Source organism: Rhinolophus sinicus, linkage group LG13 (genome assembly GCF_036562045.2).
Source record: "Rhinolophus sinicus isolate RSC01 linkage group LG13, ASM3656204v1, whole genome shotgun sequence".
NCBI lineage: Eukaryota > Metazoa > Chordata > Mammalia > Chiroptera > Rhinolophidae > Rhinolophus > Rhinolophus sinicus.
Window position 1 is genome coordinate 13,250,048 of NC_133762.1, and position 13,635 is coordinate 13,263,682.

At 48.4% G+C, this 13,635-nt stretch overlaps 1 protein-coding gene across 2 annotated transcripts in view; it reads left to right on the forward strand.

Annotated features, from left to right (window-relative positions):
- ZNF592 (zinc finger protein 592) overlaps positions 1 to 11,136 on the forward strand; it is a 43,478-nt gene extending 32,342 nt beyond the window's left edge. For both annotated transcript variants that reach the window (XM_074317561.1, XM_019743468.2), the window contains exons 6-11: positions 3,292 to 3,468; positions 3,699 to 3,858; positions 3,969 to 4,256; positions 4,477 to 4,589; positions 5,211 to 5,346; positions 6,867 to 11,136. In XM_074317561.1, coding sequence (XP_074173662.1) covers positions 3,292 to 3,468; positions 3,699 to 3,858; positions 3,969 to 4,256; positions 4,477 to 4,589; positions 5,211 to 5,346; positions 6,867 to 7,385 — 1,393 coding nt within the window. In that variant the 3' untranslated portion in view covers positions 7,386 to 11,136. The remainder of the gene's footprint in view (positions 1 to 3,291; positions 3,469 to 3,698; positions 3,859 to 3,968; positions 4,257 to 4,476; positions 4,590 to 5,210; positions 5,347 to 6,866) is intronic.
- The last annotated feature ends 2,499 nt before the right edge of the window (positions 11,137 to 13,635 follow it).

Below are 13,635 nucleotides of genomic sequence, written 5' to 3' on the forward strand. Positions count from 1 at the left end.
TTATTTGGATATAATTCTTATACCATATAATTCACCCATTTAAAGTGTATAAGCCAATGGTTTTTAGTATGTTCAGAGTTGTACAATCACCAAAATCAATTTTAGAACGTTTTCATTACCATAAAACAAACCCTATATTCACAATCCTCTCATCCACCCAGTAATTTATTCTCTAATTTATTTTCAACCACTAATTTATTCTCTGTCTCATAGATTTTCTCTTTTGGACATTTCGTATAAATGGAATCATACAATATGTGCTCTTATAATATTTTCAAGATTCATCCATGTTTTAATCAATATTTCATTCTTTTTTACTGGCTGAATGATAGATACTCCATTGTGTGTATATAGCACATATCGTTTATGCTTTCGTCAGTTGATAGACACCTTTGGGCTGTGATGAATAATGCTGCTAGTGAGCGATCATGTACAAGCTATTGTGTAGACACACCATGTTTCCCCCAAAATAAGGCCTGGCCAGTCCATCAGCTCTCATGTGTCTTTTGGAGCAAAAATTAATATGAGACCTGGTCTTATTTTACTATAATACAGGACTGGGTCTTATGTAATATAATAATATAGTACAATATAATATAATACAATACTGGGTCTTATATTAGTTTTGGCTCCAAAAGACACATTAGAGCTGATGTTCCAGCTAGGCCTTATTTTTCAGGGAAACACAATATGTTTTCAGTTCTTGTGGATATACACCTAGAAGTAGAATAACTGGATCATATTGTAACTATGTTTAACTTTTTGAGGAACTGCCAGACTGTTTTCAGAAGGGTTGTACCATGTTTACTATCCTGCTGACAGTGTATGAGGGTTCTGATTTCTCTACGTTGTCTCTAACGTGTTATGTGAGATTTTTGATTATAGCCGTCCTTGTGGGTGTAAATGTTATCTCGTTATAGTTTTGATTTGTCTTTCCCTGATGGCTTATGGTGTTGAGCATCTTTTCTCGTGTTTTTTTGGATATTTGTATATCTTATTTGGAGAAATGCCTATTTAGATCCTTTGCCTATTTTTAAATTGGGTTATTTGTTGTAAGAGTTCTTTATATATTCTGGATACAAGTCTCTTGTCAGTTACATGATTTGCAAATATTTTATCCCGTATTAATATTTTTAAATAAATTTTTGAAAGGTACCTATGTTCAATTTACTGAGCTCTACTACAGTTTTACAATATGGTTTTATATTAGTTTTGCTTTTTCTTGAAGACAATGTAAAAGGCCTGTACATTTTATATATATGTATTTTATGTAAAATGTATATATACACTATATATATATATATATATATATATATATATATATATATATATTAGAATTGCATAAATTATTCTGCTCTTTGTTGATAATTGGGACGGGCCAATGATGTCATAAGGGAGTAAGTTGAGACTATTTTTAATAATGTTATTTTCTTATTTGTGATTATTAGCAAAATTAATTTTACCGCTCTTTATCTTTTCTGAAACCATGTATTTCACAGCATGTGATTCTATAATTGTCTGTTTCCTCATTTTCTCTTAAGAAATTGGTAAAGAGTGTGTCCTGGGGTTGGATTTCTCTTTTGCGCACTTTTCATCAGCTTGTCCACCCTGCTCAGTTCATTCCTGCACTGAGGCAGCTCAGCCTGTGTTCTTCCACCTTCACGTTCTTACTTTCAGTGGTTTCTTTGAAGTGTGTGCATGAGGATGGATTTTCAGTCACATTTTCGAAGCATATATTTATTAATATATTGTTCCTTTAGGAGCACAAATAAGGCCACTTAAGAGATTCTTTCCACATATCGGTTGTACTTGGCCACTTGGGATGAATTTGGAAATATGTGCATTTTTTTCTCATCATACCTTGCACTTCTGTGTGCTAGAAGTTGGTCACTCTTTTGTTTAGCAGGAAACAAAAGAAAATATAATTAAGTCAGTAGTGTGTACAGAAACTCTAAAGCACTGGAGTTCATTGTAAGGAGCTTTCTGATTCTGTGGGCTGATCCTTATTGCTAGTAAGTTTTTGTAGGTGATTCTGTACCCTCAATCCCCCCACCTCCACCAAACTCACACACACACACACACACACACACAAGGAAGAAAAACAAAAGGCTGGTCAGGATTCTGTGGTGATTTCTGTGGATTGCGAAAGTGGACTAATGTAATGAATTGAAGGGATATATTTAGGAGTCAAAGAATTCTCAAGTGGGGGCGTGTCTTTTCTTTCGGTACAGTGACAGCCTCTCTTCTAGAGCCTAACAGATGTCAAGTTATGGGGGCAGAAAAGGAAGGTCAAGGGTGTTTTCTCCTGTAGAGGAGACCTGTGTGTGTTTATGGCCAGAAGGAAGACAACACAGGAGAGGGTCTAGGAACCCGGGTGGACGCAGGCTGGCACGGAGGACGGTTACATACTGAAGAAAGGAAAGGCAGTATTTATAGAGAGAGATTTTTGCAGTTGAACAAAGAGTCCAACGTGGCCTCAATTTCAGAAAAAATGGTTTCAGGCAGTTCATACATTATAAAAATGACATAGCCACCAAACAAAACTCAGAAAATTCAAATTGGTGGGAGAAAGAGAAATATTATCCATGGTCCCACCAAAGAGCCCGCACAACATGGATGAGCAGTGGGGTCCAGAATGGCCGCTGCCACACACGTGGCCGCTGAGCACTTGAAGTGTGGCCAGGTTGACTGGCCAGTTTGTTTGATGAACTTAAATTTCACTCGCCACACAGAGAGGACAGTGCAGAATGTGTCCGCCATCACAGCGCTGCTCTCCAGCACGTCTTCCTGGGCTCCAGGCTCTTTGTTTTCATGTGGTTGTTGTGGGGAGCGTAGTATTTCCCAACTTTTCTTTGGTGGCCATCCCTGCTAATGGAGTACCAGCCTGTGGGAGGGCACGGGCTTTCTGCGGCCCCTTCTGAAATTCCTCTTGGATTCTTGCAGTTGTATCCCCCTTGAATGGACACTGTTTGTGTCATTTTTGGACCACTCCCTTCCCTCTCCACCCCCACCAACTTTTCTTATCTGGGCTCTGGTGTTTGGTTTGCAGAACAATCTCCTCTGGCCAGTGAGGGGAGGAGAGCGTTTCGCTCCCCTTCTCTACCAGGCATGGCCTTGGGCTTAGGGGGGCCCTGGGTGACCACTCGTGCCAGACGGCAGCAGGTAGGCTCTCAGGATGTATGAGTGCTGAAAGGAGGGTCCCCAAGATGGCTCTGTTCCTGCTCTCCATCCCTCCGTTTCCAGCACCACCTCTGGGTCTGACACCCTCCCCTGCCAACCTCTGTCATCCAGGTGCATCCACTGCGGGGTCGTCTACCTGACCTTGGCCTTGCTGAAAAGCCACATCCAGGAGCGACACTGCCAGGTTTTCCACAAATGTGCTTTCTGCCCCATGGCCTTCAAGACTGCCAGCAGCACGGCAGACCACAGCGCCACCCAGCACCCCACGCAGCCGCATAGACCCTCTCAGTGAGTGCAGCTCCCGGCCCAGCAGGCCTGTGGGGCAGAGCCGAATGGCCTGGGTGCTCGTGGGGGGCAGCTGTTGGGACACTCTGGGGGCCGGGGACTGTCCACATTGGCCCAGAGTGGTGCTTTCCCAAACCTGACCCTGATTCCGAGAGAGTGCAGATGGGGTGCAGGGCCGCGCGGTGCTGCCAGCAGAGCCTTCGCCACCTCACACCCTGGGGCTTGTCTCCCAGGCTCATGTATAAGTGCTCCTGTGAGATGGTCTTCAACAAGAAGAGGCACATCCAACAGCATTTTTACCAGAATGCCAGCACGGCGCAGGTGGGCGTCTTCAAGTGTCCTGAGTGCCCGCTCTTGTTCCTGCAGAAGCCGGAGCTGATGCAGCACGTCAAGGTGGGATGCCCTGGGGCAGGAGGCTGGGAGGGGGCACCTGCCTCAGGCCGGGGTCTGACTCTGTGCCTCTTTCCCCTTGCCCAGTCAGTAATCGCTCTCCCCATCCCCAGAGCACCCACGGTGTTCCCCGAAACGTAGACGAGCTGTCAAGCCTCCAGTCTTCAGTGGACACGTCCTCCAGCCGCCCTGGCTCTCGAGTTCCCGCTGAGCCCCCAGCCACTAGTGTGGCTGCTCGGGGCAGCTCCCTGCCCTCTGGCCGCTGGGGCAGGTCTGAGGCCCATCGCAGGGCTGAGGCCAAGCCCCGGCTGCGGAGCACCGGCTGGACCTGCCAGGAGTGCCAGGAGTGGGTTCCTGATCGGGAGAGCTACGTGTCCCACATGAAAAAGAGCCACGGTCGGGTAAGTGCGCCCCAGCGCCACAGTGCCACCCGGACTCTGCACTGCTCTCCCTGATGTGCCTGACCCCTCACTTAGGGTTCGGGTGCTTTGGGCAGCGTGGGTACCACAGATTATTGAGGTCTTTGGGACATTCTCCTTTCTGCCCCTGTCATCTGAGAAGAAAGACGCGCCCAGAACTCTCTTACAGTCCTGATGCGTTGCTTTCTGTGACCGCCTGCAGACACTGAAGCGGTACCCATGCCGGCAGTGTGACCAGTCCTTCCACACCCCCAGCAGCCTGCGCAAACACATCCGCAACAACCATGACACCGTCAAGAAAGTCTACACCTGTGGGTGAGTGAGTCTGCGGAGCGGGAAGCCAGTGGGCCTGAAATCCAGAACGCCTGCCCGTGGTCCCTCAGGGCTTTTCTGTGCTGTGAGATCAGGGGGTAGAGGCCAGAGACAGGCGAGTTTCTAAATGGAGAGGTGCTGTGGCAAGGTCAGACATTGGGGCAGGTCAGAAACCAGCTTCCAGAACCTGGGGGCTCCTGAGCGGTCCCCCTTCCCACCTCCCTGCCCCTGGGCGGCCCTGAGTTTTCATCACATTGCCGCTGATGTGACCATGTGCCGCGTTGGGCCAAGAGGCGTCAGCACCATCTGCCTGAACGTTAGGTCATACCCGGGCCTCTGTCCTGCTGACCACCAGCCCAGCACCTGGGGAATGGAGAGTGAGGTCATGGCCGAGGGCTGGTACAAATATTCTGACTTGCTGTTGTCTGCCTCCTTGGCTGGCTTGCTGGCTCGATGTCTCCGGGGAGTACCCAGCACTCCCTAGCCAGGCTGAGGACCACCCAGCTCGCAGCCTGTCTGCTGCAGACTCTCCACTGGAGCCTCTGCCTGCCAGCCAGGCCTGCGTGGCTCCACTGGGCTCTGTAGCCGTCGTCTCACACGATTTCTGTGGCTGTCCTTTTGCAGGTATTGCACAGAGGACAGCCCCAGCTTCCCTCGGCCTTCCCTCCTGGAGAGTCACATCAGCCTTATGCATGGTATCAGAAACCCTGATTTGAGCCAGACGTCCAAAGTCAGACCTCCAGGTGGACATTCCTCTCAGGTGGGTGTGGGGCCCCTGCCCACTGGGGCAGCTTGCTCGGGGAGGCCTGGAGCTGGAGCCGCACTAGGCAGGCCACGGGGGATCCATTTGTCACTGTGGCCGTGCTGCGACCAGCAGCGACAACTTCCCTCAGGGTGGGTCACTCACTGTGTGACCCACCTGGGACTGCACACAAGTAAAGGACAGGGACAGAGACCCACGAGGTCGGCTGTCATCCTCTTGTTTCTGCTGTTTCCTTGTCACTGTGAGCCTTCCTTAGGGATGTGTCGCGCTCCGTGACAAGGGAGTGTCACACACACCGGCCTGCTACTGCCTCACTAGAACTGTCAGGTGACGGGGCGGGGCCATGCTTGGCTGCACCCGCACCCCACTCGTTATGAGAGGAGCCAGGCCCCAACTCTCGCTCTCCTGGACACTTGTCCTGTGACCTCATCCTTGCTCCAGGCCCCTTCCCGTGGCTGGGGAACTTCGGGAGCACCTTGGTTTTCCTCCTCGCTAGGCTCTTCATGCCCCTGGTCGGGGGCTGCTCTTCAGAGGGGCCTGGCATGTCAGGGAAACTCAGAGGCTCCTGGAGTTCCAGGACATTCTTTCTTTGTTGTCCAGAGAAGGATGCTGGTAGGCAAAGGCCCTTCCACACATAGCAGGGAGATGTAAATTGCCCTTTTGGCAACATCTGTCTATGGTTAAAATGCACACACTCTGGGCAGCTGGGTAGCTCAGTCATTAGAGCGCGGTGCTCTTAATAAGATTGCCAGTTTGACCCCCACGTGGGCCACTGTGAGCTGTGCCCTTTATAACTAGATGGAAACACCTACTTGACTTAGAGCTGATGGGTCCCGGAAAAACACACTTAAATAAATAAAAAGTTAAAAAGAAAAAAATGCACATACTTTCCTCCCCTCCAAATGCACACACCCTTTAATCCAGCAAATCTGCTTCTCAGATTTATGTGTGAGGTGTCTTTGGCCTTGGGCACCAGGAATTGTGTTCAAGGACGTTCACAGCAGCGCTGTGTGCATGACAGAGCTGGAACTCGACTAAGTGTCCGCCAGTGTGGACTGTCCACCCCCACGGTGGGTTCATGTGCCGCTGTTAGGAGAACAGAGCCTCTGTATAACCTCTCCTGGAGACCAGAGCTAGTACGTTGTGAAGTGAAAAGCTCAGGGCGAAGACGTGTGTGCACGTAATGCTGTCATTTTGTAAAAGATGGCACTTTTAGGTTTGTGCGCAGGGTCGCCTGTGGAGGAGCCACAGAACTGGACACTACGATGTCCTCTGGAGAGTGGGCAGGAGGGCTGTAATCTCTGTGCCCTTCCTGTATCTCTGGAATGCTGTGCCACAGGCATACGTTACATTAATGAAAGCAAACAACCCCGCCCCAAACAAATCAAAGCTAAATCGGCATTCAGGGCGGGGTGACCCTGGAAACTGCAAGGCCTTGGGCTGCACACGTCGTGTCTGGGGGCTCCAGTCTCGGGCTCGGCTCAGCCAGAACTCACCTCACGCTGTGTCCCCTTCAGGTGAACCATCTGAAGAGACGGGTCAGCGGGGTGGCGGACGCTCCGGGCACCAGCAACAGTGCAACCGTGTCTGCCACCAAGAGGCACAAGTCCCTCTACCAGTGCGCAAAGTGCAGCTTCGCCACAGACTCGGGGCTGGAGTTCCAGAGGCACATACCTCAGCACCAGGCGGACAGCTCCACGGCCCAGTGTCTGCTCTGCGGTCTGTGCTACACGTCCGCCAGCTCCCTCAGCCGGCACCTCTTCATCGTCCACAAGGTGAGGGAGCAGGAGGAGGAGGCGACCGTGGCGCCGGCGCCGGCGGAGGCCGCGGAGCCAGAGGAGGGCTCCGGGGAGGAGGTGTCCATGGAGACCAGGGAGAACGGACTGGACGAGTGTGCCGGCGAGCCTTTGTCGGCTGACCCAGAGGCCAGGAGGTCACCGGGCCCGGCCCCTGTGGAGGACGGTGCCCAAGAGGCTCACAGTCAACCCCAGGCCTCTCAGGACCAGGACAGCTGCGCACTGTCCCCTCAGGTGTGACCGCAGGCTGGGCAGTGTGTGCAGTCCGGTGGTGCCGTGGCGTCCTCCGCCTGCCGCGTGGACACTGGGCAATAAACAGCTCTGCCTGGTGTGTGTGGCAGGCTGTGCCCTGGAGCAGTGTCTGCCTGAGCTGCGGGTGCAGGGTGTGCCCCAGCCCCAGGAGATGCGGGGTCGCCCAGGACCCTCACAGATCTGAATTCACTTCTGTTATTTATGGCTTTGTGCTGCTTCTCGGTACCCCAACTCTTGTCTGTGTCCTTCCCACCCCAGGCTGCTTCAGTGGCCCGACCCCAATGCTGTCCACTCCGCTTGGAACCCCTCAGCGGCTGTGCTCTTCCGGGAGGCTGCCCACCTGCTGCCCTCAGCCGGGGAACTCCCCCGCGCTCCTGGGCCAGTGGACGGCAGCTCTCCTCCCTGCCATCAGAGCCTGAGGAGGGGACACGGGGGCGACGCAGTCCCTCCTGGAGAGCTCTGCCCAGCCTGGCCTGGCAAGGGCCTTAGTCACCTCGCCCTTCCTCCCTGTCTTCTCTGAGTCTTTTCCCCCAGAATATTCCTGGAGAATTGATTGTCACACTGGCTCCTCCTGTCTGTGTGGGGGAGAAACTCCTGCAGCACACCTCTGTTTGGAACCCGGGAGAGCAGGCAGGCAGGCAGGCACCGAGAGGCAGACCCGAAGCAGTGTGTCCTTGTCTTGCGGCTGGCCTGCCTCCCTGATAAGTGGGGTGTGGGGCACACAGACGTTGGGATATCTGTTTTCTTCCTCCTGTGCCATTAGAGAGGCTGCTGCTCCAGACAGGCCAGCCCCTCCGCCTCTTGGCTACACTCGTGTTGCTCAGACTATATTTCAAATAAAAAATTCTTCTTACCATGCAGGTGGGCTCTTGTATTCCTCTTCAAGTGAGCCTGGCCCCACCCTGCTCCACCCGAAGGGTCTTTCCCACACGTCCCACACTACTCCCAGTGCCCATGGAGGGTCCTCTCTAGATTCTGGAGCTGTGGTAGGAAACCAGGAGCCTGGTACTTCTTGGTTCGCTAGAGACCTTCCGAAGGGGTCAGGGGAGGGTCTTAATGCTGGTCAAGAGTCACCTCCAAGGTCTCCTCTGGGCTGGCGACATCAGCTTTAGAACCTATTGACATTTTCTGGGCACCTCCATCTCCTGCAAATGAATTTTCAACCTAAGAGCATCCTTTACTGGTGGGAGTGGGTTAGGGGATAGAGGGGCGAATTCTGTAATTTTCTTGTAGTGCTCAAGAGGTCTTGGTATTGCCACTGTTACAGGCAACTTGGGTGTGTCAGAATTAGGATTAGATACCTTGTTTCCCTGAAAATAAGACCTAGCCAGACCAGTAGCTCTAATGCGTTTTTTGAAGCAAAAGTCAATGTAAGACCCCAGTATATTATATTATATTATATTTTATATTATATTATATTCCCGGTCTTAGAATTTTATAAGACTGGGTCTTATATTAAAGTAAGACCTGGTCTTACATTAATTTTTGCTCCAAAAGACACATTAGAGCTGATGGTCCGGCTACGTCTTATTTTTGGGGAAACACGGTATTCAAGGCTGGGCTGTCTTTTCACTGATGGCAGTTACGTAGGGCCTGACCCCACAAAAAGCAGGCAGTGTGTGTGTGGGGGGGTGTCCTCTGACCTCTGACCCAAGCGGCTGCTGCAGCCCTGCCTGGATGGGATGTGGGTCCAGGCCTGGCAGGATCTAGCGCAGTAAAGGGAAGTGGGTGCTGAGTTCTTAGAGGCAGGCACTGCATATCAATGATAAATTCTTGTCAGATAAATGGATCTGACCTTTTCACAATTGAAAACAAAAACCATTTTCTTCTCTTACCAAACGCCACATTTTTAGTGGAAATGCTAACGGCAGTGGGAAAGGTTAGTGCCTGCCTCAGTTTCGGAAAGACACTGCTGTTTAATGATTTCTGTACCTGGCAAGGCCACTATGCCCTGCTCCCCAAGGAGGCGGTAAGGGCAAGCTGGGCCTGATTCTGGCTGCCTGCAAAGCCACAGCTCCTCCAGCTCGGCTGTCGTCCCTTCCCTAATTCCCACTCTGCACCCCGGGTCCAGTCATAGAAATTATAGAGGGGGCTGGTAGGAGGGTTTGAAACGGATGCCCAGAAACAGTAGTAGCTGGAGAAGGAGAGAGGAGGTGGTGAAATCGCAGGTTTGACCACCTGCCCTGACCTCAGATCCATTTCTCCTTCCTGGGAGTGGCGTGGAGTGGAAAGAATGCCGAGCCTTTCACCGGGGAACCTGGGTCACAGCCTGGGTTCTGCCCGTACCAGCTCCTAACAAGGCCGCTCCCCTTCAAAATAGAGTTAGTCATTCCCACCCGACGCGCTTCTCGGGCTTTTGTGAAATGATGAGTATGGAAGCACTTTCTAGTTTATGAAACACTATGTAAAAGTGAGGGATCCTTGACGTGACTTCAGGGCATGGAGGGTGGAATGCATCTCCCATGCCATTCATACTTGGATGCTGATGGTCCCTTATGACTGGTCCGGGACACCATTATTCAGTTATTGTGATGACAGGAGAGTTTTAAGCCCTGCTCGCGTGCCCAGCATCTTGCTAAATACTTTCTAGTGATTCTCATTAAGTCCTCACAATAATCTCACAGTTATCCTCCATTGTAGAGGGAAGAAAACCGAGGCTCAAAGAGGTTAAATAACTTGCTGGGCCCCCTGTAAGCAATGGTGCCGCGTGAAACCCGTCTGGTTCTAAAGTCCATGATATGAACCATTGTGCTGCCTTAGTGACCTGGCTGCTTGGGCCAGCCGCCAATTTGTCAGCGGTTTGCAGCCATCCAGACATCCACTTTCCTACCTCCCCTTCGGATGGGGTACCAGGTTCTCTCTCGAGTCAGTCTGTGCCTTGTCACCTCAAGGAGGGCCCCTGCACCTCACATTTGCTTGTAACGAAAGCACACGCAGTGTCTCTTTGACCTTTAATTTTCACTGGGCTTTAACCTGCCACTTGAAGACCATCACTTTTGCGGGCCATCCCAGAAAAGGTTGCCCAGCCCTCACAGGGAACGTGGTTCCCTCAGGGTCCAGTATCTTTTGATCTTTTCTTTTTTAAGGTGTTTTTTAATGGTTGCGCTATCATCTGTTATCAGAAACTGCTTGCTGTAACCAGCACTTATCTGCACATTAGCTGGAGTGCTCTCCTGATCAAGTTAAACAGATAAAATCCCCACCCTCGTAGAAACTACAATTTAATACACGCCGAGGCTTGACAAATGACTAGTATTTATTTTCCAACTGCTTTATCTCTGTAAAATGATACGCCGAGTTACTATAAGCTAATTGAGTGTGTAGAAAGAACTGTTCCCTTAACTTATGTAAACAGTCTGCGTTTTGAAAACACTTGTGGCTCAGCGAGTTCAACACCCTTTGCCTTCTCCAAGACTGAGGATTTCCCACCCCACTGCCTGCTTGTTCACCACCGCATATTCAGCACTGAGCACACCTTATTTTACTTGTTTTTAACATTTGTTGTTTTTTTGAAAACTTAATACATATACGGGGTAAGACAGCCAAACAACACAAAAGAGGACACAGTGAAAAGTAAGCTTCCCAGTCGAGGTGGGCCTTCAGTTCCCTGTCCGCTCTCTGGAATTAATTGCTGTTATCTATACCTTGTGTATCCTTTCTGAGCAATTCTATGCATTTACAAGTTTATAAATATGTATATTTATATATCTATTTTTAATACAAATGGTAGCATTCTGTACACAGTGTTCTGAAGCTTGCTTTTTTCACTTACGTAATGGAGATTGTTCCAAATTCATCCAGTGGGTCAGCCTAATTCTTTAAAAGCTCCTAGCACAGTTCCTTGCATTCAGTTCAGAGTGTTTGAGTGAGTGAGTGAATGCATGAATGGAAGAATCTGATTCAACTGGTAGCTACAAAGTTCTCTCATGGCCTGATCTGAGCAAGACAGGATCGTCTAGATTCTAGAACGTCTTTTCCAAGGGATTCAGGCTGTTGACCTTCACCATCTGACAGCAGCAGCCTTAGGAACTGGGAGCAGAGCGTTTTGGGCCCCTCTTGGGGAAAGAGTACACTAAGTCCCAGGTACCAAGTATGGGATTTTTTTTTTAGGTCCCTATTTAAAATGCCTTTTTCTTACTGGAAAACGATATAGCATTATCAGAAAATAAAACAAAACATGCGTATTTATAATCCCGTCTTACCTTTGCAGTTGTTTTCATTTTTGCATATCACTTTCCAATCTTTGTTTAGTTCATAGCTGAATTTATGATACAATTATAATGACTGTGGTTAACATCAAACATTTCTATATGACAGACATTATTTTCACATTCTCCTACTTAGCCTCATAACAATCCTCTGAGATAGAAACTACTGTTATTCTTTTGGAGGGTCACAGTGGTTGAGTAATTTCCCTAAAGCCACAGAGCAAATAAGGGACAGAGCTGGGATTCCCTCGGGTGTGACCAGCACTGCACTGCCTCGGATTTTGTGCCCCATTTTTTTCTACTTAACATTATGTCTGGATATTTTCAGGTTTCTCCATAACCTTTACGCATCATTTCCAATCATTGTAATTATTTTCAAACCAACAATGTATTTACCCATTCCCTGTTTACATTTAAATGCCCCACTTCATCAGTGCAGTGAAGAGTGCTGAGCATATAGCTTTTTGTTTCTGCAGAAATAATTAATAAATAAATACTTATTTCCTAAGTATTCATCCCTATTCTTCTTGACTAAACACACTGGCAGGGTGATAGAATGACTGACGAAATCAGAAGGTTCCAGTCTGGGCTCTGTAACTAAGTCATTTGATCTCTGTTGGCTTCAGTTCTCACATCTGTCAAATGTTGGGGGGGAGATGGGGAGGGTTGGTTTAAATCTCTGGGGATCTTGAGCCTGGCTAGATTTTATCTTCTAGTTCCTGTATATGTTTATGTTAAAATAGAAGATACCTTCCCCAAGGCAAGAACTCTTACTGAATTTCCTTTTTTTAATTGTCTTATTTCTTTATTGACTTTTGGCCTAGATATATCTGAAAATGGAAAAGATTCCCTCTTACTTTGCTCCCTCCTCCCAAGGCAATACCAGTATTATTTGCATTTATTTATATTTTAATTTGCATCAGATTTATGCTTTTTCAGATAGAGTTCTAGCTCTTTTATGAGCACCTATTTCTTTTGGCTTTTATCAAGCCTTTCCAAGTTCAAATTATCTGTTTACTTGATAATTTGCAACAGAAGGACATTTCAAATCCTTCTGTTACCCAGGTCTCTTTTCAGTAGGGACCTAGGTCCAGATGAATTCTTGAGCTAGTTCAGTGTGTCATGCATTGGCCTTTTAAAAGGCTCTATTTTTTAAAACTATTATTATTTTCAAAATGAAATTGTGTTGTTAGTGCATGAATACTAACAAATCAACAAATGTGTAATTGATCCCATGGAAAATGGAGCAAAAGGATATGATAAAACCATTTAAGTCAATTCTAATGTGGGGGGAGAAGCACCCATTCTAGGGAGTGCTCAATTGACAGGAGACCAGTAGCACCATTTAGTTTCACGGGTGGTCATGGTATTACATCCATGTATAGATAAATAGTCTAAAATCTACTCCATCTTCTAAAACTTAATCCCATAGCCCTTGCCTCTCTTTACTGTGAAAATGGGGAAAGTTAATTATGACTTTGATGTTTGAAGAGAGGGATTAAGCCACTCTTGGATCTGGCTTTCATTAAGCTAGGCAGCTCCTTTGTTTCTAGGCTTCCCCTTTGAGTTATAATGGCCCAGGGCCCATTGTATATAATTCCTATTTTCCTCTGGGGTTTTCTAGTCCTTAGACCAATTTGCTTGGGTTTTATCCTAACACCCACTGTACATAGACAAGGCTGAATAATTTGGGTAACTTAGGAGGAGGGTGGGTTCTGCTTTCTAAGAAGCTCGTTGCCTAAGAAGAAGGCTTCTTATTTCTACCCTAGAGGGTTCTGAGGAGGGCTTTGAATATGATTTTAAAATGGGGAAAAGAGAAGACAGGTGGGGGGATTGGGGAGGTGATAGGACAGGGACAGGAAGTTGAGAAGCAGCCCTTAGAACCTTGCTCTCAGAAATTGTTGAATGACTGAATGGTTTTTCTGGGCCTTAGGACTCAACCCACCTCCCCCTTGGATGCTGAAGAGGTGAAGAAGGAGGTTTAATTATTCTAGACGGTCTTATCAAGCCCTCAACCTATGCTAGACAAT